The 24,206-nt window shown below is 42.6% G+C and overlaps 1 protein-coding gene across 2 annotated transcripts in view; it reads left to right on the top strand.

Annotated features, from left to right (window-relative positions):
• The window catches only part of KHDRBS1 (KH RNA binding domain containing, signal transduction associated 1), a 35,816-nt gene extending 15,450 nt beyond the window's left edge, over window positions 1–20,366 (top strand). The window contains exons 5-11 of one of the 2 annotated variants that reach the window (XR_009337973.2): window positions 2,291–2,424; window positions 3,212–3,413; window positions 3,927–3,994; window positions 5,002–5,060; window positions 7,340–7,532; window positions 10,134–10,193; window positions 20,049–20,366. Coding sequence is in view for 1 of the 2 variants with exons in the window: in XM_059078270.2 (XP_058934253.1) it covers window positions 2,291–2,424; window positions 3,212–3,413; window positions 3,927–3,994; window positions 5,002–5,060; window positions 7,340–7,437 (561 nt within the window). In the remaining variant the exon portion in view is untranslated. Of the gene's footprint in view, window positions 1–2,290; window positions 2,425–3,211; window positions 3,414–3,926; window positions 3,995–5,001; window positions 5,061–7,339; window positions 8,680–10,133; window positions 10,194–20,048 lie in introns of those variants that run through there. The other variant, XM_059078270.2, reaches the window with a different exon arrangement.
• Window positions 20,367–24,206: the final 3,840 nt, after the last annotated feature.

Below are 24,206 nucleotides of genomic sequence, written 5' to 3'. Positions count from 1 at the left end.
AACTGTTGATGATATTAAACAGATTGGTGTACAGCTCCTTTCAGAATGTAACTAAGGCCCTGGAAGAACTGGGACAGACCAGGTTACCTGTCTTGCTTATTATTACCTGGTCAGAGATTTCATACTTTGAGTAAGTAAAAACTGATGAATTTTTGCCATTTGGCAAGTCCTGTTAGTTTTCAGAGTTACTCTGAAAACTACTTACTGTTGAATGTTTAATAACCAAGTATGAATCTGGAACCTTAAGAAGCATTTGGAGTACTATTCAGCTAGAATTGAGTAAGCATCATAGTTTCATCACTAAGAGGAAGTGATATATAGTTCTTGGTTTTCTTGTATATGTAAAATGAGGGAGTTGGAACTGTATCAGAGCATGTGAGAATCGGTAGAGCAAAAATTTATAGGGTGTGTGTACCTGTAATGCTGAGCTCCAAGGATTCTAACACTGTCTTAAATGTCTCAGCAGCTGCTTTGCTTCTAAGTATCTCATCATCATTAGAGTGTTCAACATGAAACAGCCAACTTAAAATATCCTAGGAAAAACTCAGAACTTGTAAATTTTCCCTTGGGGATATGCTTTTTTACTCTTTGAGGTATATGTTGAAGCATCCTGAGCCATCCGTTTTCTGAAGGACTGCAGGGGAATGCCCATCTCCTCTTTATCATTAGTCTCAGCATATTTCTCAAAAGGGCTAGGCTTACAAGGCTTCCATGTAACTGGATCTTCAGAAGAGAAGCCTAGGCTTCCCTGGTAGCACAGTGGTTGAGAGTCTGCCTGCCGATGCAGGGGACACGGGTTCGTGCTCCGGTCCGGGAAGATCCCACATGCCGCGGAGCGGCTAGGCACGTGAGTCATGGCCATTGAGCCTGCGCGTCCGGAGCCTGTGCTCCGCAATGGGAGAGGCCACAACAGTGAGAGCCCCACATACCGCAAAAAAAAAAAGAAGCCTGCCAAAGGAGATCTGGGTTTCCTCAGTGTTGCTGTGGCAGTTAGAGGAATATGAGCAAATGGCCCATCGTTGATTACTTGATTCTCCAATGTGAGTCTCAAGCAGCAGAAATGTGTACGGTAGGAGGAGGTGAAGAGTTGGGGTAGGGGGCGTCTCTTGGTGACTAGAATCTTCTAGAAGCTGTATACACCTGGGATATATAAAAATGCATGAAGTATTAAGACTGAATGATTCTCATCAGGAAATATGTGAAGAGATTTGCAAATGGCATTTGGCTCACTTCTTCCCCCTTGTGAAGAAAAAAAGTGAGCCTGTTTTTGCATCCATGACCAGAGGCCCTCCATTTTCCCCTCAGAACCTGGTACAGTAGGAAGAGCACTGGACTGGGAGCTTTATCTGCATCATCTTGGACAAGTTATTGTATCACTTTTCTGAGCCTCAGGTTCCTTGTTCATCCCAAACATTTGTTAAGTGTCTGGTAGGTGCCTAATACTATGCTTGGGTCTGAAGTTACAGAAATGGCTCTTGAAGAGCTCACAACCTAGTGAGAAAGACATACAAACAATTCTAAAATGATGTGGTAAGTGCTTAGAGAAAATTACATGGTGCTGTGGGAAAAGAGGAGGGAGTGAAGGGTTGGCATCAAGAGAAAGTTTTTCAAAAGAGGTGAGGTAATATTCTAGATTAAATGTTGTAAAAGAGTCCCTCAGGTGGACAAAAAAATGCAATAATATAGTCTGATGATTCAAAGCCTAGATTTTGGAGACAGGTAATTCTGAATTTACATGTAGAATCTGCCACTTAATAGCTCTATGTCCTTAGACTGATTGCTTTATACTTCCCGAATCTGTTTTCCCAAATGTAAAATGGGAAGATCTGCCTACTTCAGGGTTAATTTGAAGATTAAACTGAAAACCCTATGTAAAGCTTATTATATGGTACCCAGCCATAGAACTTAATTAATGGTAGTGGCTTTTATTATTCTAGAAAGAGGAAACTATTTGCAAGAATGGATGTGTAAGAGTATGCCATGTTCTGAACTGCAAGTTGTTCAGCATGGCTTGAAAGGAGGTTATACATGGAGAGAGGATGGAAGTGATCTGGAGAGCTAGGCAGGAACCACATCATGAAGAACTTCATCTGAATAATGAGGGGTCTACCATCAAGACTTTCCTCAAAGAGGTGACAGGTAGAGTGCCATTTGACTTCAGAGAATGAATGACCTGAGACTTCATGTGGGCCTTCAAAGTTGTTCTTAGCATCCAAGGCTCGTATGGGCTAGATGACTTCTCAGCAGAAGGTAGAGAATAACACTCCTTCTCATTATCTTTTATCCACAGGATATGATGGATGATATCTGCCAGGAGCAGTTCCTAGAGCTCTCCTACTTGAATGGAGTACCAGAGCCCTCTCGTGGACGTGGGGTGCCGGTGAGAGGCCGGGGAGCTGCACCTCCTCCTCCACCTGTTCCCAGGTATGAATAATGGAGACAACTAGAAATGGGATGTGAATTTGACTGCTGGTACCACCTCTGTTTTACTGGTGCTCTTATCTCCAGCTTAAAAGGGGTCTCAGGATTTGTATGTTGCATCAGGAGTGGAGTTCTAGGGAGTTCCCTGGTGGTCTAGTGGTTAGGATTTGGCGCTTTCACTGCTGTAGTCCGGATTCAATACTTGGTTGGGAAACTGAGATCTTGCAAGCCGCGTGGCACGGCCAAAAAAAAAAAAGAGTGGAGTTCTAGATCTTGGTCACTTTGACCATAGTCAGGTACAGCAGTCCTGAAGCTTTAGGACTTCAGGACTAAAGCTTTTTTAAAAAGCTTTTTTAACTTTTGGACAGTTTTAGCATTTTTAAATGGTCTTTGACGTTAGAATTTTACCTTTGCTGATTGATCAGACTCTCCAAGGCAGATGCTCCACTAAGGAGACATTAACAGGTCCACCATGGGACCTGGGGAGCCTTCCAATATGGGTCCTTTACCCACCTACACATTCCTCTGTGTTGTTTTGTTTTGGCTGCGCTGAGTGGCTTGTGGGATCTTAGTTCTCTGACCAAGGATTGAACCCTTGCCATGGCAATGAAATCGCCAAGTCCTAACCACTTGACCACCAGGGAACTCCCCATTCCTCTGTGTTTTGATAATAGTCTATTTAAGGCATTGTAAAATCTCCTATCTAGCTCCAGAATTTGCAAACAAATCTGAACATGAAAGTAGCCTATTTATAAAAATCTCCATTTAAAATAAACTTTCTTTTTTGCAGGGGCCGTGGTGTTGGACCACCTCGGGGGGCTTTAGTGCGTGGTACACCGGTGAGAGGAGCCATCACCAGAGGTGCCACTGTGACTCGAGGAGTGCCACCCCCACCTACTGTGAGGGGTGCTCCAGCACCAAGAGCACGGACAGCAGGCATCCAGAGAATACCTTTGCCTCCACCACCTGCACCAGAAACTTATGAAGAATATGTAAGACATTTGGACTATGCCATTTCCTAATACCTAACAGGTTGCCAAAGGAAGTTGAATGACAGGGCCTTGGCCCTTGATGTAGGTGGCAGGGACTCCCTGTAAGATTTGGAATCTTCCCTCTTCTCTTGCAGTGAATGTTAAACTATGAGAAGAGTTTTCTATTTTTAAGCATGGTTTACTGTATGTATGTAGATTAAATAGGAAATAAGCTGCCCCTTGATGTTTAGTGTGTTACTAAAGGAACTCACACTACTACTGCTGATAATGCTGAAGTTCAACTTTGTACCTTATTTCCTGCCCACACTGGAAGGGTTTTATAAATTTGGTTGATTGTTGTTTCTTTTTTTTTCTTTAATCCTTTCTTTCTTGACTATTCTACAACAGGTGTTAACATTTTGGAAGGAAATTCCATGTTCTGTTAATCCAGAAGCCCGCCATACTCCCATGGGATATAATTACCTTACCTACTTTCTGTGATTCTGACTTTCTATTTCATTTTATTTGTTCTAGGGATATGATGATACATATGCAGAACAGAGTTATGAAGGCTACGAAGGCTATTACAGCCAAAGCCAAGGGTAAGTCAGGCAGTAGAAGTGCTGTTTCATGTCCTCGGGATGGATAAGAGGGAGTTGGAGGAACTGAGAGATTTAAGCAGCACAAATCTAAGGAGCAGGGTGGCTCACCTCTCTTGAGGGTGTCTCCTCTGCTTTTGACATCTGTAAGGCACATACTTGGATCTGCAAATTTGGATAAGTGTGAATCTTAAATTATAGTGTAGAATCGGGTTAGCAGATGAAAAATTCCTGAGCTGTGACTACATGGAAACAAAGGGAAGAGGCCTTAAAGTTATTTTGATTTATTATTAAAAAATGTCAACAGCCACATTAAAGTTGCATAAAAGTTTAAAAGGATACTAGAATCCCACTATTGTAACTCAGGTTCTTTTCTGCTCTTTTTTTAAAAAACACTTTTTGTGTATGTGTATATATGTATCTTTTTTTTTTTTTTTTTTTTGCGGTGCGCGGGCCTCTCCCGTTGTGGAGCACAGGCTCCAGACGCGCAGGCCCAGCGGCCATGGCTCACGGGCCCAGCCACTCCGCGGCACGTGGGATCCTCCCAGACCAGGGCACGAACCCGTGTCCGCTGCCTCGGCAGGCGGACTCTCAACCACTGCGCCACCAGGGAAGCCCTATATCTATGTATCTTAACTGTGATTGAAAAGGTCTCTCATAATTCTACAATGGGGACAGAATAGTTCTTTTCATATTTCCTTAATCTCTTCCAGTTAGCCCTGTGAATACATGTGTATGTACACTGTGGTTAAGATTGAGCTTTTGGATTAAGCTTTTTCACTTTAAATTGTTGCTATTCATTTTTCTTTGCTATAGTTGTCACAGTTTTTAAATGAGTACCTAGTATGTACATGTTTTGGAAATATTTTGTGGTTTGGAGATGGGGTAAAATGAGCATCTTTTTGTTTTATACCCACAGTAAAATGACTGAAATATGGAAGTATTGGGGAGAAAGGTAATACTGAAACATGGTTACTATATAGCTCTAATACTCTGTCTTTGGCTTTCAGGGACTCAGAATATTATGACTATGGACATGGGGAGGTTCAAGATTCTTATGAAGCATATGGTATGTCTTTATTTCTGTGATGGGACAAAATGTGCAAGTAAGTGCCCTGGAGAATGCTGGTGACCGGATTATTGGGGGTCAGTCATGCATCTAAGGAGAAACCTCTAATAGAAGGCCAACATGTTGATAGATGTGGCAGTAGGAGTCCTGCTCTTAAATTGTGTGGTGTGCGGTAGAAAGAAGGACTTATTGAAATGAGATAGGTGTGCTATTACTCTTGGACGGCTAAGCATATGTCCTAAACTAGGGCTTTGGTCTAGGTTGGCCTGGTTGGAGCAGCAGGCTTTTCAGCTGATGTTGATTCTTTTTCTACTTTAGGCTGGGAGATGGCTAGGCCTGGGTTATGTTGCTAGGCCTTTGCTGCTGATACCTAGGCCACAGTGGTGGATAATAAGAATTTAATCATATCCAGTTCTTCTGCCCCACCTCATTTTTAAAAACAATTTTGGATCTCGTCATAAAGAATCTCAGTGTAGAGGAAATGCTAGCTGAAAGAAACCTAAATGGCAAGAGCAGGTTGGGGACAAAAACAGTGCCCGTTAGATTAGAAACTGGGGGCTGAAGCCAATTCAGGGCAGTACTGGCACCAGGCTCCTTACTGTCTTGGAGACATCTCAGTTCAGTCCTATAATCCTAAGAGAGCTATAGATGTTGGAATGGCAGCAGGACCAAACTGCCTTTCCTGAGGTTTGGTTGAAAACACATTGCTCAAGAGTATCCTCAAGAGCCAATATGGCCCCATATTAATGGGTCCCAGAGGGAGTACCATGTGGCAGTAGATGAAGAGAGAGCAGCCTTTTAAATGTGAGGTGTTTCAAGCATACCCAAGGGAAGTCCAGAGACTTTGGCAAGGGAGTCAGCAGTTGACCGTTTAAGTTACTAGGTGACAGTCTCCCTTACCCCTAACTGAAAAGAGAGAGCTTCTTAGGGTTCCCACAGACAGACTCCTCAACTCCTCAGCACAGTATGTAGTAACCAGTCAGCTGCTTGCCCAGGGAAACAGTTTTTACCACTTCTAGCTAAATGGTACTGTACAGTTGCCATCCGTTAACACTGCACTGCTCTCTGCTCATATGCCACTATTTAGAAGGCTGGTACGATTGCTCCAGGGTATTTCCCTTCATCGGTGAGGCAGCACAATGGGGCCTCTGTATGTGTTTGACTAAATTACATTTCTCTTGCTGGAGAAAAGACTGCACTGAAATAGGCAGGCTGCTCCTTGTTCTCCTGGTATGATGTTGCCACTGTTAATCTGTTCTCATTTCTGCCTTTATAAGCAGAGTTAGAAAAATAAACTGTCTTGTTGGTATCCAGAAGCCACTTTGGAAAGTGATGGACATAGCTATTTTACTAGAGGTATAAACAGGCTTAGATAGCATAGGGCTTTGTGCAACATCCATAAAAGAGTTTTAGACCTGTATTGATGGAAGCAGATGTTTGTGAATGTAAGCAGCTAGAGAAATAACAGGCCTGGGTAACATCTGGGGGTGAGTGGGAAGAATAAGCTTATAAACACAACTCGTGTTCATAACAGATCAGCTCTAGTAAGTGATCATCTCCCTATAGGCTTTTCCCTGTCACAAAGGAAAACCATTTGAGGATGTCAGTCATGTTGTCTGGCTTCTCTGGACTATTGGCACATAAAAGGAGATAATGAATTCTCCTAATGAGTGCTGTTAACACATTTGATTGTACTTCCCACTGCCAGAGCGGTGGACCAGCCCTGCTGGTGGAGGGCTCTTGAAACGTGGCCATTGCTTGCTCTTCCCAGGGAGCCAGAGGACATTTCTCCACGGGGAAATCAGACTTGCTGTTGCATGGAAAGGGAGCTACCTGCTGCTTCCAATCTGAAAGACTTCCAGAAATTGTCACCTTACCTGAGGCTCTGTGCCAAATTGCTTTGGAAACAGGAAAGAGCATTGCAGATCCACTGAGGTCGATTTCCTCATTGTCCCAAGCAAGGTGTTGGGTTTATTCAGGTTTGGGGGCTGGAGTATAGATTATGTTGCCTATGGACAGCTTCCTTCCTGGACATCACTCCATGTCCTTCCTGAACTGTTTCCTCTGTCTGTCCACTCAAAACTGTCCTACAGTTGGAAAATTGCCTAAGCTGCTCAGGAGGGCCAGGCAGAGTAAAGAAGTAAGGACCACCCAAGAGGTGGCAAGACGTTGGAAGCAAAGCAGTGTATTTGGTGATCTTTACCAGGTGATCTACGCCTGCCCATCCGGAAATGCCATTGGCACATGGGTTATAAACTGTTCTTGCTTTTTCCCCACAGGCCAAGATGACTGGAATGGGACCAGGCCGTCGCTGAAGGCCCCTCCAGCTAGGCCGGTGAAGGGAGCATACAGAGAGCACCCATATGGACGTTATTAAAAACAAACATGAGGGGAAAATATCAGTTATGAGCAAAGTTGTTACTGATTTCTTGTATCTCCCAGGATTCCTGTTGCTTTACCCACAACAGACAAGTAATTGTCTAAGTGTTTTTCTTCGTGGTCCCCTTCTTCTCCCCCACCTTACTCCATTCTTAACTCTGCATTCTGGCTTCTGTATGTAGTATTTTAAAATGAGTTAAAATAGATTTAGGAATATCGAATTAATTTTTTAAGTGTGTAGATGCTTTTTTTCTTTGTTGTTTAAATATAAACAGAAATGTACCTTTTCTAATAAAACAGAAGTTGAGTAAAAAAAAAACCACAAACCTGTTAGTTTCAAAAGTGACATTGCTTGCTTAAAGGTTCTGAAGTTAAGGCTTGTTAACTTTCTCTTAGTTTTGACTTGAGGCATCCCGTAAAGTTGTAGTTGCAGAATCCCAAACTAGGCTACATTTCAAAATTCAGGGCTGTTTAAGATTTAAAATCACAAACGTTAACGGCAGTAGGTGCCACCATGTAAAAGTGAGCTCAGACGTCTCTAAAAACGTTTCCTTTAAAAGCACATGGCGGTTGAATCTTAAGGTTAAAGTTTAATATGAAAGATCCTCATGAATTAAATAGTTGATGCAATTTTTAACGTTAATTGATTTAAAAACAACAACAAAATTAGGTTCGTAAAACTGACTTTTTCATTATGTGGGTTTTGAAATCTAGCCCCAGACATACAGTGTTGAGAGATACTTAGTGGGAAGTAGGTTTTGAAGAGGTTGATTTGGGGAGAGGGGCTGGCCACTTGAATTTGATGCAGAGCTTTTTAGTCACGAACAACCTTTCAGTAATAGTACTAATAATTAACATTTCAGTATTTAAAAAGGCAAAGTATTTTGTCCATCTGAGATTCTGCACTCCATGAAAAGCTCACTTGGACACTGGGGCCAAAAGCTGATGATTTTCTTAAGTTGACGGTTGTCAATATTGAACTGTTACCAAGGTAGTTAGTCAAGTATGTCTCAACACTAGCATGATATAAAAAGGGACACTGCAGCTGAATGAAAAAGGAATCAAAATCCACTTTGTACATAAGTTAAAGTCCTAATTGGATTTGTACCGTCCTCCCATTTTGTTCTTGGAAGATTAAATGCTACATGTGTAAGTCTGCCTAAATAGGTAGCTTAAACTTATGTCAAAATGTCTGCAGCAGTTTGTCAATAAAGTTTAGTCCTTTTTTAATCAAAGTAAATGTGATGAATTGTCATTTTTTTTGGGTGGACAATAAAATAGTTTTCTCTTTCAAATAAACTTAAATTAACTCTAAAGTTAATGGGCTTGTTAAAAGTTGGAGACATTCTTAAAAGTGGTGGTGGGGGATTTTATTTTAAGTTTACCAAAAAAAAGTTTATGAGTTGTTAAGTTTTAGTTTAAAAATAACCAAAGCTTTTTCACCCCCTGGAAGTTGTTGAAAGCAGTTTTATCCAATCCTTATCACAAGCTCTAATTTTTGGAGAGAAAAATCCAACTAAGTTGAAACTTGGATTGGTTTCCATACATAGGCCTCAGTACTTAAAGTTCCAGCCATCCTAGTTTGCACCTTCTGTAGAGCCCGTAGGTGGCCCTAAGAGTGACACCAAATAATCTCTGTGAGCTTGGAAAGGGATAGCACTTGCCTTTAGATAATGACAATTCAAACCCTGGGTGCCCTTAAGGGTTTCCCTTCCAATCCCAGAAATGCTGTTAATAAATCAACTGGGCTGGGGCAGGATTTGGCATGATAGCCTGGCTCTGAACCTCCCTCCTGAGAGACCAAGAGAGGAAATGATGGAATTGGTTGACCCTGTTTCCACTCCTCTACATTAATTCTCAGGGTTCTCATATGCCTTCCCTAAGGGAGCCACCTAAACTGCTCGGGGGTGAAAAATCCTCTTGTATGAAGTGCCAAGCTGCCTGCAGCAGTGCATGATGGACATTTTTTTTTCTTTTTAAAACACACCAACAAAAAAATGTATTTGTAGATTGTGATAAAGTGTAAATAACTGAATTTTCAACCATGGTTTGAAGTCAGCTTTCAGGGCATTATGTCTTGTTTTGATGAAAAGAGATCACTCTATACCCCCCTTTTTAAAGGAAAATTATCGCAAGAGAATCAGGATGTGTAAAGCTAACATGCATCGCAAAAAACCAAAGGTAACCTAAATGTCTGATTTTAATAGCACATATTTCTCTTTTACATAAACTGTGACAGCAACTTGCATAAACAATTCTTTAGCTGTTAATTTTAATGTTAAAACTTTGCAAAACTTGTTTAATAAAAATAGCTGTAAAAAGAAAAACCATATGCTGCCGCATAAATTAGCCATAACTCTTAATAATCCTGCCCATCACAAGTGAACTGTAATGTAACCTGGGCACAAAGTCTGACATCTTAAATGACACATTGTAAAATTTCAATGACTGTAGTTTAGACCTGCTGCTCCCCAAAGTAAAGCTTTCTGCTCAGCTATTTTAAAATGTACGAGGATGTGAGCCCCTATAGGTCCCCGTATTGATATTCACAATGAAATGTTAGTTAAAATTTCTTTAAAGTTGCATGTTTCTCTCCTGTAATGTGTAAACTGCATGCAGGATCTCTATCTTTTATTTTGTATGTCTTTAGAACTTCCTCTTTAAAAGACTTATCTCTTACTTCTCCATTTTCAGGTGATTGAAAACTCCTGAGGCATTTCTTGGAGTAGAATGGGTAGTGAAGACCCATGTCAGGTATGTTAAGGTGGCTTTCTATTAAGGATATTGGACTTTTATCCTAACTAAAACAGTTTTGCCAGGTGGTAGCCTGGGAGGTAAAAAATGGGCAAATCTTGCTTGTATGTACTTTGTACCATATTTACAACATGACCATGCTTTTACGTTGGTTTACAGTCCATACTGAATGGAATGTAATGACCAGACTGTCAGCTTACATCTTTGGACTCCCACTGTATTTTGTCAATAACCTGATAAGGTGGTGTTTCATTTGGAGTTCATTGGTTATAAGCAACAAAGTTGACTGGCTCATGTAAATGAAAGGAAATTTATTGCAAGGATATTAGGGGTCCACAGATTTAATGTGAATTCTAGAAAATCTGGCTTGGGAACCAGAGTGGCTACAGCGAACTGGGACAGCAGTGGTAGACCACAGGAGTGGTTCTAAAGCTGGGATTAGCTCCTTGGACACTATTGCTGGAATAAGTACATTCTTAGCCATGTTAGGTTTCAAGGTTCAAGTTCTAGGGAGGCAAAGTGTCAGACTGGATTAGCTTGAGTCACATGCCCATACTTTACCAGTATGCAGTAAGAAAAAAACTAATTCCTCAAAAGGAAGTCAGGGTGTTATTAGGAAAGAGAAATAGATACTGAGCAACCAAATGACAGTTATTCAGTAATAACCGTATTTTACAGAAGTAACTGAGACTTAATGAGGGTAAATGACTTCCCAGGGTCACATAATTAGTGTGGGTAGTAATCAAGCCCAAGTTTATGTGTTGCCATAACCTAACATCTTATCTCTCATACTATACCACTTTTAATCTAAGGAAGGGGTATTTCTCACACAGAAGAGACCCCTGGTTAGAGACATTGTGGTGTAGTAGAAAGGACATGGAACCTGAGAAACCTGGAGTTGAATCTATGAGCTAGCTTTTGTTTGGTGACCTAAAACACATCACTTATTTCCACATCTGAGAAGGAAGACAGTGATAATGTACACTCTACAGTGGTTGACAAACTGAAGGAGTTCAAATGTATATAAGGCCAACCAATTCCGTGCCCTATACATAGTAAATATTAGTGTTCTTTCCCTAAAAAAGTTTAACTCCCTGGTTGGGTAGTTAGGGGCTCTGACAACTGAGTGAGCCTTCCTATTGATTTTTCCTCTGCTCCTGAGTAAGTTGTTAGGGTTATGAGGGCACTGAGGAGAAAGGATCCAACTAGGTAGGCCAAAGATATTGTGTCCTTTGACAGTGAAATTTGCCTTCTTGGAGGTAATTTCTTCCAAACCCACCTTCGGCCAGGAGCCTCTGCGATACGGAGGCTGTAAGGAGGGGCATGTGTACTGAGCATGGTTCTGTGCATCCAGAAGTCCTAAGTTTGTTACTGGTCACGTGAATGGTTAGGAAATTTGAGGGGAAAGTCCCTGAATGCAGAGAATTTAGTCTCAACTCTTCCTAAGGTAGTCTTAAGAGCAGAATTTGGGGGAAACGTCTTTCTTCATTTGGCCTTTAATTTGTGCTTGGAAAGGCAGGTTGCATTGTTGGCAGACCCAGGCCTGCCAGTGGTCTGCCTATTCTGGGTGTACAGTTTCGGTCCCAGTGTTTTCTATCACTACCTGTGAACTTTATTACATCTGTAAGTTTTAGAGCCAGGGAAGACTGGGGACCTGTCCTGGCTCTGCCTCATCATAGCCCTTGTCTTTGTTTTAACAACCAAAAAAAAAACCCTTACCCCTGTCTCACTTCTTTTTTTTTTTTTTTTTTTTTTTTAAGCATAGTGAACATCTTTTTTTTTTGCTGTGTCACAAGACTTTCAGGATCCTAGTTCCCCGACCGGGGATTGAACCTGGGCCACGGCTGTGAAAGCACCAAGTCCCAACCACTGGACCACCAGGGAATTCCCTGTGTCTTATTTCTTTTTTTGATTTGAATTTTATTTTAGTTATTATTTTTTTATATAGCAGGTCTGTGTCTCATTTCTTTATCATTAAATGGAGTTGATAGTAATAGCTAACATGTATCACTGTGTGCATCATAATATCCTAAGCAGTTAATAAAAACTATCTCATTTGGTCTTCTCTACCTTTTTCTTTTTTAATTGCAATAAAATTCACATAACATAAAATTTACCATTTTAATCATTTTAAAATGCACAGTTCAATGGTTATTAGAATATTCACAGTGCTGTATGAGCATTATCACTATTTAATTCCAGAAAATTTCCATTACCCCAAAAGAATCTCATACGTGTTAGTAGTCACTCCCAATTCCCCTCTCTCCCACTAAGCTACTTTCTGTTTCTATGGATTTCCCTATTCTGGACATTTCATATAAATGGAATCATATTATATGTGCCTTTTGTGATTGGCCTCTTTGACTTAGTGTAATGTTTTCAAGGTTCATGCATGTTATAGTACATATCAGTACTTCATATAGTGATAGGAAACAATATTACTTCCCAAAGCAGCCCATTTCATTTAAGACAGCTCCAAGTATTAGAAGTTTTCCCTCATTTTGAATGAGTCACTCTAGTAGCTTATACTGATTCTATTTTGGACTTCTGAAGGGATTTCTATCATGTATTTGAAGATCTTTTTTTTTTTTTAATTTATTATTTTTGGCTGCATTGGGTCTTTGTTGCTGCATGCGGGCTTTCTCTAGTTGCGGCCAGAGGGGGCTACTCTTCGTTGCGGTGCGCGGGCTTCTCACTGCGGTGGCTTCTCTTGTTGTGGAGCACAGGCTCTAGGTGCTTGAGCTTCAATAGTTGTGGCACAAGGACTCAGTAGTTGTGGCTTGCGAGCTGTGCAGGCTCAGTAGTTGTGGCGCACAGGCTTAGTTGCTCCGCAGAATGTGGGATCTTCCCAGACCAGGGCTCAAACTCCCCATGTCCCCTGCATTGGCAGGTGGATTCTTAACCACTGCACCACCAGGGAAGTCCCTGAAGATCATTTTCACTCGTGTTTCTTTCCCAGCTCTAAAAGTTATTTGTTAGACTTGCTAGATCTGATTTTCAAGAAAAACTAGAAATTTGGATTTTATATACTGCCAGTTTAATGTTTGCTTAAATTTGTGTCAGTGTCTGTAATACATATGCTGCAAGCCAAACTCTGCCCATCACCTACCAGTTGCAGCTTCTGGTTAGCTTCTATTAATACAGATTAAAAGGCATATTAGGATTATTGAAATATAATTCATATACCAAACTATTCACTCATTTAAAGTATATAGGGCTTCCCTGGTGGCGCAGTGGTTTGAGAATCCGCCTGCCGATGCAGGAGACATGGGTTCGTGCCCTGGTCCGGGAAGATCCCACATGCCGCGGAGCAACTAAGCCCGTGAGCTATGGCCGCTGAGCCTGTGCGTCCGGAGCCTGTGCTCCGCAACGGGAGAGGCCACAACAGTGAGAGGCCCGCATACCTCAAAAAAAAAATAAAAAAAATAAAAAAAATAAAGTATACAATTCGGTGGTTTTCAGCGTATACAAGAGTTGTACAGTCATCAACACAATCAATTTTAGAACGTCTTTCTCACCCCCAAAAAAGAAGTCCCGTGCCCATTAAGCCATTTCCCCACAATCAGCTTATCCTTTCTAGCTCTAAGCAACCATTAATCTACGTTCTGTCTATCAACTTGTCTCTTCTGGACACTTCATAAAGTGGAATTATACAACATATAATCTTTTATGACTGGCTTCTTTCACTTAGCATAATGTTTTCAAGCCTCATCCATGTTGTAGCATGTTGTCGGTACTTCCTTTTATTGTCAAATACTATTTCATTATATGCATATACCACATTTTATTTATCCATTTACCACTTTTTGGCTAATATGAATAATGCTCCTATGAACATTCATGTACAGGTTTTTGTGTGGACATAGTTTTCAATTTCTTGGATGTATACCTAGGAGAGGAATTGCTAGGTCATATGGTAACTCTTTGTTTAACTTTTTGAGGAACTGCCCATCTGTTTTACACAGAGGCTACACCATTCCTACCAGCAATGTATGAGGTTTCTAATTTCTCCACATCCTTACCAACACTTGCTATTTTCTTTTTGTTTATTACAGCTGTCCTGCTGGGTGTGAATTGGTATCTCATTGTGGGTTTGATTTGCATTTCCCTAATGAATAATGTCGTTCAGCATCTTTTCATGTCCTTATCTACCATTTTGTTTATCTTCTTTAGAGAAATGTTTATTTAAATCTTCTGTCAATTTTTTTTTTTTTTTTTTTTTTGCGTTACTTGGGCCTCTCACTGTTGTGGCCTCTCCCGTTGCAGAGCACAGGCTCTGGATGCGCAGGCTCAGCGGCCATGGCTCACGGGCCTAGTTGCTCTGCGGCATGTGGGATCTTCCTGGACCGGGGCACGAACCTGTGTCCCCTGCATTGGCAGGCGGACTCTCAACCACTGCGCCACCAGGGAAGCCCTGTCAATTTTTAAATCGGACGATTTGTCTTTTTATTATTGAATTGTAAGTTCATTATATAGTTGGATGATGGACCCTTATCATATATGAGATTTGCAAGTATTTTCTCCTATTCTGTGAGTTCTCTTTTTATTTTCTTTGAAACACAGAAGTTTTTCATTTTGATGAAGTCCAATTTATCTGTTATTTTCTTTCTTTGCTTGTGCTTTTGATGTCATAGGTAAGAAGCCATTGTCTCATTCATGGTCCTGAAATTTTATACCTTTTTCCTTCCAAGAGTTTTATAGTTTTAATTCTTACATTTAGGTTTGTGATCCATTTTGCATTAATTTTTGTATATGGAATGAGGTGGGGGGTTCATACTCATTTGCATGTGGATATCCAGTTGTCTCAGCACCGTTTATTGAAAAGACTGTTCTTTCCCCATTGAATGATCTTGGCATCCTGGTTGGAAATCAATTGACCATAGAGGTATAGATAGATCTATTCCCCTTTGAAGTAGGTATTACTTAAGGTGATTAATGTAATTTTTGGCATATAGTAGCTACTCAATAATAAATAATAGCTGATTGGACTATTTTGGCATCATTAAGAGCTAGCAAGTGGTGGGGCTAGGATTTGATGCCAGTTATGGGTGACCTCAAATCATGTCTGTAATACTGCAGGCTGCTAAAGTGGAAATGAGGCTGTTCTAGCTGCTATGCCTGGCCATATGTAGTTCTCCAGAGGCTCAAAGGCTGAGGCCCCACATGCCCTTCCCCCACCATCAGCCTCTCTTGCTCCTCCCCCCATCTCCCTCCAGGGTTTCCAGGGTACTCTTATAGATGACACTTGCTGCTAAGGGAACTCGCTCACCCTTCCTTACCTAGGGATATGACAGTATTCAGATAGCCTTAGGGTTTGTCCACTCTTGCTTTCTCTCCCACCACTTCCCACCTCCTGTCCCAGGCTAAGAATGTAGGTGAAGATGCATCAGCAACTGCTAGGGCTTTCTGGCCACCAAGGATGAAGCAGACTCAGACTGTGGTTTGTTTCAGGAACAGCAGCCTGAGAGTTAGGACCCATAAGGCTTCTTGCCTACACATGTGCAGAGTGCTCCCGAACCAAGTGAACTAAAGGTAGTGATGGTGGATATTTTGCTCAGATATTTGAAGCTTAAATAATCCCTCCCTGGCCTCAAACCTCTGAGGCTGTATGTCGCCCAAAGATCATTTGAGTTAGAATGCGTAAGGCAGCACGTGGGCTCCCTTTTTCTTGATATGTTCTCGTGCTTTGTGTGAGCCTATACAGGCTGCTGTTAGCTGGCAGAGTTACTATTAAGTAGTCATTTTAATTTCCCCTCATTTTATTACTTTTCTGTCTATTCGCATTAATTGGTCTTGACCCCATTTTTTTAAAAGGAGAAAGGGATGTAGAGAAAGTAGGCAGCTTTGCCTGGCTAAGGGAGAAGAAAATTTAATTTGAGTGTCTGCTGTGTCTCTGTTTTTGTAAATCAGGCAGCTGTTACTAGGAGAGATGAAGTAATTTACCACAGTTGCATTGCAAGTTGTGGAGGAGGTCCACATCAGCATTTTTGTATACCAAAGCCCATTCTTTATTCTGAAAGCATGCTGGTTCTATAAGATGAACACCATATTTCATTGACACTGAGGCCATGTATTAGAAGATGCATCATTAAATACTGCAAAGAAATAAAAAATACTGCCAGTTAAACTGACACAGTGTTTGTTTTCATATAAGTGTAAGATGCGTCCTGATTTCAGAAATGTTAAAATCTGAAAAAAGGTTACTCAGCTACTATTGCATTTTTGTCAATTCTAGCATTTATTCTTTACTGTGTACCATGCACTGTCTTCTCCACCTGTAAATTAGCTATTATTATCCCACTTTTACACAGTTTAACACACATTTTTACATAGTGTAACTAGCTTTGGAACATTAGATGGGTTATCCCCTCCAAGTCTCAGTTTCATGATCTATAAAATGGGAGGATAATATCATTTATTTTATAACATTGTGAAGATTGGGTGGATTAATGCATGTAAAACATTCAACGTGACATGTAATAAGCACCCAGTACATGTTAGCTATAAACAGAGGCTAGGAGAGTAAGTTACTGCCGATTTTGAAAAGCTAAAGTTTAGTCAAGGGATTTGGATACTATTCTAAAGTTTAGGGAGCTATTTTAAGTAGGGGAGTGACTTGAACACACTCGTGTTTGCCCTTGTGCTGGCGAGTTGGGGAAGTAAGGGAAGCAGAAGTCTTCCATAAAGTGCACCACTCCTTTGTGGGAGAGCAAAGGAGGTATTCTCCCCTCCCCGTGCCTGACTTCTGCTCCCTCTTACCTAAAAGCCTTTTGGTTCTTACCTTTTTCAGAAAGAATAACCTTCTCTCCTAGATATTTGGGCTCTTACCTTTTTCAGAAAGAATAACCTTCTCTCCTCTCAGATATTTGGGCTCTTTGAGGGTGGGATGTTAGGCCTTCACCATATGTTGAGGGCATCATCCTGTATTCTATCCCCTTCACCCACCCTGTGAATTAGAGACCAAAACTCTGTGAGTCTCCACTGATGGAAACTTCACTCTTAAGGAATTATTAAGCAAGGCTTTGCTTCACCACTTTTAAGTCTTGAATGAATGAAGTCTGCCTCCATTTTAAGCCCTTAATTCTGTGCTAACTCTCCGGGGAGTATCATATTGCAGCATCCCATGTAATTCTCACAACTCTGTGAAGTGAGGATTCTCCTGGGAAACTGACATGCACAGGTTAGGATGACCACAAGGTCCAAGAACTAGAGTTCAGACCCTAGTCTTTCTGATACTACTTAGCTGCCTCCTGGTCTTTCCTCTGTACCTACAGTGGCCACCAGAAGATCAGCTTACACTGAAAGTAGTTCCCGGCTTTGATATATAGGATGCATGGGACCCCTAGCTTGGTTTCCATATTCCTGAAGTTAAAAGAAGTGGATCCTTCTTTGCCTTCCTTTTTCTCTCTCTCTGGACCCTCATGTACCTCTTGCTCTCTGGATTAATTGTCATTGCATGTTTAAAGCTAGCAAGCATCTGATGAATATTTAATAGCCTTGAGCAGACAGGCTGCATACAGTTTTCTGAGACAGCAGCTGCTGGGGGGAAGGGGAGGAAGCACAGTGCACTGCCTAACTGCGCATTCTTTTGTTCCCTGGCCTGAGCCCTTGGGAGCAAAAACGTATGGTGGGCCCTGCACCCTAGTCCTATTGTGGCCTGATAGCTCCCCTGGGCTCCCAGTGAGGCTGCATTCAAGCAGTAGACCAAACCCTTTTGTTTGAGGTAATGAGCAGATATGTTCACTGACCTCTAAAAATCAAGTTTCTAACCTCCACCCAGGCTGGAGGTCTTCTGCTCAATAGCCTGTTATGGCTCTGGGGCTGAGGATTTGTTCTCTTCCAGAGAACACTAGCTCTGTCTTCTAAAAGGAGGGAGCCTTGTATCTGAAAGGGATTTGAATTTCATAACCGTGCTGCTGGAGGTTAGCTTCTTGACATTCCTTGACTACAAATCCAGCAGCTTCTCAGCAGTTAGGTGTACTTCTCCCTCCTAGCCCAAGCGTGCTGGTTGTCTTTGGCTGCATCTCAGGCAGCAGCGGGCAGGTAGGAGTTCTCAGACAGGTACACAAGCTGTCACAGTGCTTCCCCCCAACTAGACCAGGGAACTTTTTGCTTCAAGGAGGCCTTGTCATTTCCAGGTCAGATTGGGAGAGGTTGTGGGGACTCCTGAAGAAAGACAGCATGTTTGACATGTTTCCATGCAGAGTGTGAGGTACAGCCAGGCTGTCAGCCCAGATTAATCACCAAAGTAGCACACATTGCTGGAAAATTGGGGACTGTTTATGTTCTTAATACGGCATTAAGATGCCTGAATTAGCTATTCCCTTGTCAACCTTGGGAGCCTACCTTGGCCCACCTCAGGATAGCCAGTCTCTTCCCCAGGCACATAAGGAATTTGAGATGGAAGAGTTTGGGTTTAGATACAGAGCTAATTTTTCTCTGCTTTCCTCTGGCTCCTGCAGCCTTCGTGCTTCTTACTTACGGCCCAGCTTTAGGTATAAAATGGGGTGCTCCCCATCTCTCAGGCTCTCCAGGGTTGAGATCAGTATGAATGACCCCTTTCATTGCTTTTTTAAAAAATACATTCACTATTATAAATTGGAACACCTACTATGTGCTAGGCAATGGAGAGTCAGTGGCAAGTGAACAAGGTAAAATTGGTCCCTGACCTCATGGAGCTTATAGTGTATTTGGGGACACAGACAACTAAGTGTATTAATCTCATAAATAGCATAAATCATCTCAGTTGTGATATATGCTGTGAAAGAAAGGAACGGGTGCTATGAGGGTATACAACAGGAGCTAACCTAGTTCTGGGGTTTTCCTTGAAGAAATGATGTTTAAGCTGACATCTAAAGGCAGAGTTAACTAAGCAGAGAGTTTGGGCGATGGTTTGGGAAAAGGGCATGAAAACACATTCTAGGCAGAGTGTAGGACTGAGGCAGGTTCAAGGTGAGGTGGAAATCTGGGCTTTATGCTATGGTCATCACTGAAGACCACTGAATTCCAGTAGTGAGGGGTGACACAATTAGATTTCTGCTTTTTAAACGTCACTTGCTTCTGAGTGGAGAATGGTATGGGGACCTATGAGGAAAGACATGAGAAAGACCTATACTGGAGAAATGAATGGATTCAAGAACTTCAGAGATAGAATGATTGATTAGATGTGGGAGAATAGGGACGTACCAATGAGGGCCGCCAAGTTACTGGCTTGAAAAACTGGGGCATTTCTTTTTTTAAGATGAAGAGCACAGCTACAGGCTTTGGCATAAGATTAGGGCTCTGACCTGTGCCCCAGGCTTAGGATGTGTGTCTCCTGTGGATAACGCTGAGAATTGGGGGCTAGGAAGAACCCCTCATAAGGCCAGAAGAGGTGGACCCCTGAGCCTAGGATTGAGGTACTAATAATAGCTACGAGAAGATTCCTGTTCCCCATTCCCTTTCTTCCAAAAGATTTAAAGCTCTCTGTTAATCGTTATCTTTTTCACATCTCTGAGAGAGCAGAGATTATTTTCCCCTTTATATAGCTGGAGGCCCCAAAGCTTGTATAGTTAAAGGCCCCAAAGGTCTAGTTGATTCTGCCCAGGATCACTCAGCTCAGGCATGGCCAAGGATGGGAGGTGTGAGGTGTGAGTCTCCATTTTCATTGCCTGATAGCAAAAGGAGAACTCATAGGCTGTGGACTTCTGTTTTCTACCCACCTGTGTACCTAAAAACCTTGTTCTGAATGCAGCAACGGGGGTTGTGCTGTGGGGTGGGGAGGTTGTGAGGGAGGCAGACCAGCCAAATGGGAGGCTGGGAAGCCCCCGATACAGCAACTTCACGCTTCTTATTTTTCTGCCTATGTCTTTGCAGCATCAGAGGACTCCCGGAAACCAGGAGAGCCGCCTGCTGTGTCAAGGCTGGCCTGAGGGCATTTGCTGAGCACAGAGAGACCCAGGAGAGGAGATCAACAGTCTTTTCCCACCCACTTCTTGATCTGTCTGATTTACCCACAGAAAGCCACCCAGAATCCCCTAAGAGTCCCTAGGCCCAGAATGGAGTCCTTAGGGCTACAGGGGGCTGTGATGCTAACAGTTAAACCTGCTCAGGACTTTAAAGAATCAAAGGGGACTAATAGTATCCTCAGCATGGCCTCCTAGATGTGAATAAACTGGCATCTCCTACTGTGTCATTCCCAGTTTGCCTGCTTCCCCTTAGTCTCCAGCAGCACTGGCTGGAACACCCTACCACCACCTCCTGTTTCCCACCCTGCCACACATGCGCTGTGGATGCCAGCCTTGAACACACTTGCAGAGGGCTCCCAGAGAGTGGCTGGACACCAACTCTGTAACAGGCTGAGGAAAGCCAAGTGAGAAGGTTCGGGTACTTTAGGCAAGTTATTTAATCTCGGAGCCTGTTTTCCTCTTCATTGTTGATTACTAACGTCCAAAAATCTCCTGAAGGATGGGGTAGGGCTTTTCCCACTTCACCTCTGGACTATATCCTTTCCCCAGCCAACATCTGGCACTGAGGAGTTCAATAAAGGTTCAGTCAAGTGATGAATAGTCCTACTTCGGTAGCTTTTATCAGCTTTGGGAGAGAGCCAAAGGAGGTCCCCTGTCTTAACTCCCACTCTCTATCCAGCTATATTGGGCTAGCCATTTATCCTAACATTTTCTCTTAAAGGATTGGAAAGTCAGCCTTTCCTAGAATTCTGGTTTCCTGTGGCCAATGCCATAGGCTGGTTTTACACTGAGCACCTGGAGAGGTTAGGGACCTAATACTACACTCTTCCTTCAATGCCTCCTGGTTATTTATCCTAACAAGGGAACCAGGGGAAGGGCTGAGTTTGGAGAGACCTATCCAGACTGTGCCTGAGGCATTCTAATGAGCTTTGGATTCTGTTCTTAGCAGTAAAGGGACCTTGAAATCAGGTGATTTACTTTGGGCAAGTTGTTTAACTTCTAAGCCCATTTTTATCTTCATTATTGATTAAAATATATAATAACTAATAATTTATTGAATGCTTAGTTGTACCAGGCACTATGTCAAGCATTTATACGTACTATTTGACTTAATCCTCCAATCCACTATACTTATTTTACAGATGAGGAAACAGGCTCAAAGAGGATAAATAACTTGTCTAAGGTTAAAGAAAGGTGCTATCAGACTCCATAGCCCCTGCTTTTGACCTGTTTGTACCTCTTACAGCCACAAGTACTTTGAAACAGTAAAGCATTGTGTTTGAGAGATTTATTTAGGGTGACAAACGATCCAGGTTTTACATGACTGAAGATTCCTGGGATATTGAACTTCAGTCCTAAAACCAGGAAAGTCCCAGGCAAACTGAGATGAGTTTGTCAGTCTGTTTGCACTGAGACTCAGTCCAGAGTTGGCCACTGAGGCTTCATTTTCCCTGACTTCTTAGTCACCTACACCTCATCTTGTGGCCAGTTTCTTTAGCATTTGAGGACCTGCTTCCGTCCAGCAGACAGGAGAGGAATTTAGGGCAGGGGGCAGTTAGGGAATCAGATGGCGTCCTGGTCATGGAAAAATGTAGGTGCAGAACCTGGGTCACTATTTGAGAAACCAGCGCTAGATTCTAGGCAGCCTTACCTTCAACCCCCAGATGCCGTATACCTACTTGGGAGCCATGGAATTACAGGAAAGTCCACAAGGGCCAAAGCCAAACATCTAGATTCAAATCCTAGCTCCTCACTTACGTGTATTTTTCTGGGCCTGTTTACTCTGTAAAAGTAGGATAATCATCCCAATCCACTGAATGGGATCTGAGAAGCAACTGAAATGTGTGCGAAGTACTTCACACAGAGTCTATGCATAATACTGCTCAACACTTAGGTTTCCTTCCTCTTTTCTGGCTTGTGTTTCTTACCCAGCCCTGTCACCTGTCAAGTCTGTCACATACTCCCTCCTCCCATTACCACTTGCAGCCCTAGGGATTTTCCTTTGAGAGCCCTGATCTGCATGTCAGTCACCTCGCCTGCAAGCGGAGAAGGGATGACATCAGCTTTTCCCCCTCCCCCATCCAAAGCCTCCGGACTGTTTTGAGCCATAAATATTTTAGCTGGGCCTTTCTCTGGCTGTTGCCAGGGTGATGGACTCTCAGGGGACTGGGGTGGGAGTGTGGAGGTGGGGCTCGGCAGCCTGGGGCCTAGAAGCAGAGCTGGCCCTTGAGGGGCGGGTTTGAAGTCTGGCCAAGAGCCAGCGCTTGCTGCAGCAATTCTGAAGGCTGTTGCTCTGTCTGCCTGCCTTCCCTTTCCTGGGCCCCTCAGAGCCGTTCTTACTGCTTTCCAGGCCCAGCTCTGCCCTTGAGTGCCACTTGATCTTGGGTTAATTGCTAAATATCTCTGGGCCTTGATTTTAATATCTGTAACAGAAAAGTCCCTGTTTAAATCACTGTTAAGTGGGGAAGGTAAGGTAAAGGAGGTTTTGTAAAAATCCGATGAAACAGTTTGGTTGGTTAGTCATGATTGGAGAAGCTAGGCCCCACAGCCCTTTCTGATAGACTGCATGCTGGGGTCCCAGGGCAATGTGGACGCCACTCTAAAGGCTGATAGTCAGATATGGCACTGCCTCCCATTCTCCCCACCCCCCGTTCCTCATGCTGTAGCCCCAGCTCCTTTTCTGAAGTTCCCAGGCCTAGCTAGACGACCTGGCCTGGCCCAGGGTGTTCTAAGGAGTTTGGCCCTTATGAGTAGAGTTGATGAAAGCCTTTTTTGATTAAGATAACAGAAACTGAGGCCCCCAAACTGGATCTGGCCCTCACTCTCCTCTTCTACCCCCCAATCCTAGAGCTCTTCAATCTGAATAGCTGCTAAACTCTAGCTTGCAGCAGTATGCCCACTCCTCTCCTTGGGATGGGTCTAAGAAACAAGAGGGCCAGAGAGGGGGCGCCTGGATCCATTTCCTACCCCTACCATCGCGAAGCTCCGGATTGGATCCAGAATTCCACATCCCCTGCCTAGCCCTACCCACCAGTTTTCCTGTGGCTGGGAGCTGTGCTTCCTTTGTGTCCAGCTCCCTCTGGTGGCGTAGTTGTGCATTGTGTAAAATAATACCTCAAGCGAGACTAAATCGTAGGCCTCCCTGAGAGATGGGATTGTTTATACCACGAAGAATCCTCGACCCCAACTCCTGATGACAGCCATTCCATTTCCTATATAGGATAACTCTGCCATATGTTTGCTTCTCTAGGTCATTAATCCTCACAATTCAATGACATGAGAATTACCCTAATTTTACAGATGAAACAGGATTAGAGAGGTGAAATCAAATCCAAACTCTTCACTGTATGTAGCCTGTAGTGTTCAAGATCCTCAAGTGATAGGAACTTAACCTGTTTTTCCAGCCCCATATTCCATTCTCCCAAGCCAAAATGACTTACTCTTCTGGAACATAGCTTGCCTCTGGACCTTTGCTCTATCTTCATTGCCCCCACCCCCACCCAGTACATTACATACCAAAATCCATACATTTTTGAAAAACTAAAGAAATGCAGCATTTTCTCAAGCTTGCATATATTATCTTTGTAATAACCAAACATTATAAGACATGGATGAGAACAAATGTCTGGATGAGAACATGTGGGTGAGTGTCCCTGAGATGTGGAAGGTTGGATGGGGAGACTAACATGTACATGGAAGTGAGAATTGCCCAGGAAATTAAAAGAACATGAAGACATCTGGATTCTCTGGTAGGTTCTTGTAGTGAAAATTCGATGTAAGTATTCTTGCTGGCAAAAGAGCAAATCTCTGGGAAGCTGAGGCAGAGATTCAGGTGACATTTCTTCAAAAGTCACCAATCTTAAATTCACATTTGTTTTCTTGTTACTTCATAATATATCCATGTTTTAATAACAATAACAGGTGATACTTAAATAGCACTTCCCAGGCACCAGGTATGTTCTAAGTACTTTACACAGGCTAACTTAATCTTCACCATAATCTCATAAGATAGGTACTAATACTACCCTCACTTTTTTTTTCAGTTGAGGTATAGTTGGTTTACAAT

This window comes from Kogia breviceps, chromosome 1 (genome assembly GCF_026419965.1).
Source record: "Kogia breviceps isolate mKogBre1 chromosome 1, mKogBre1 haplotype 1, whole genome shotgun sequence".
NCBI lineage: Eukaryota > Metazoa > Chordata > Mammalia > Artiodactyla > Physeteridae > Kogia > Kogia breviceps.
This window is presented reverse-complemented; position numbering and strand designations above follow the sequence as displayed.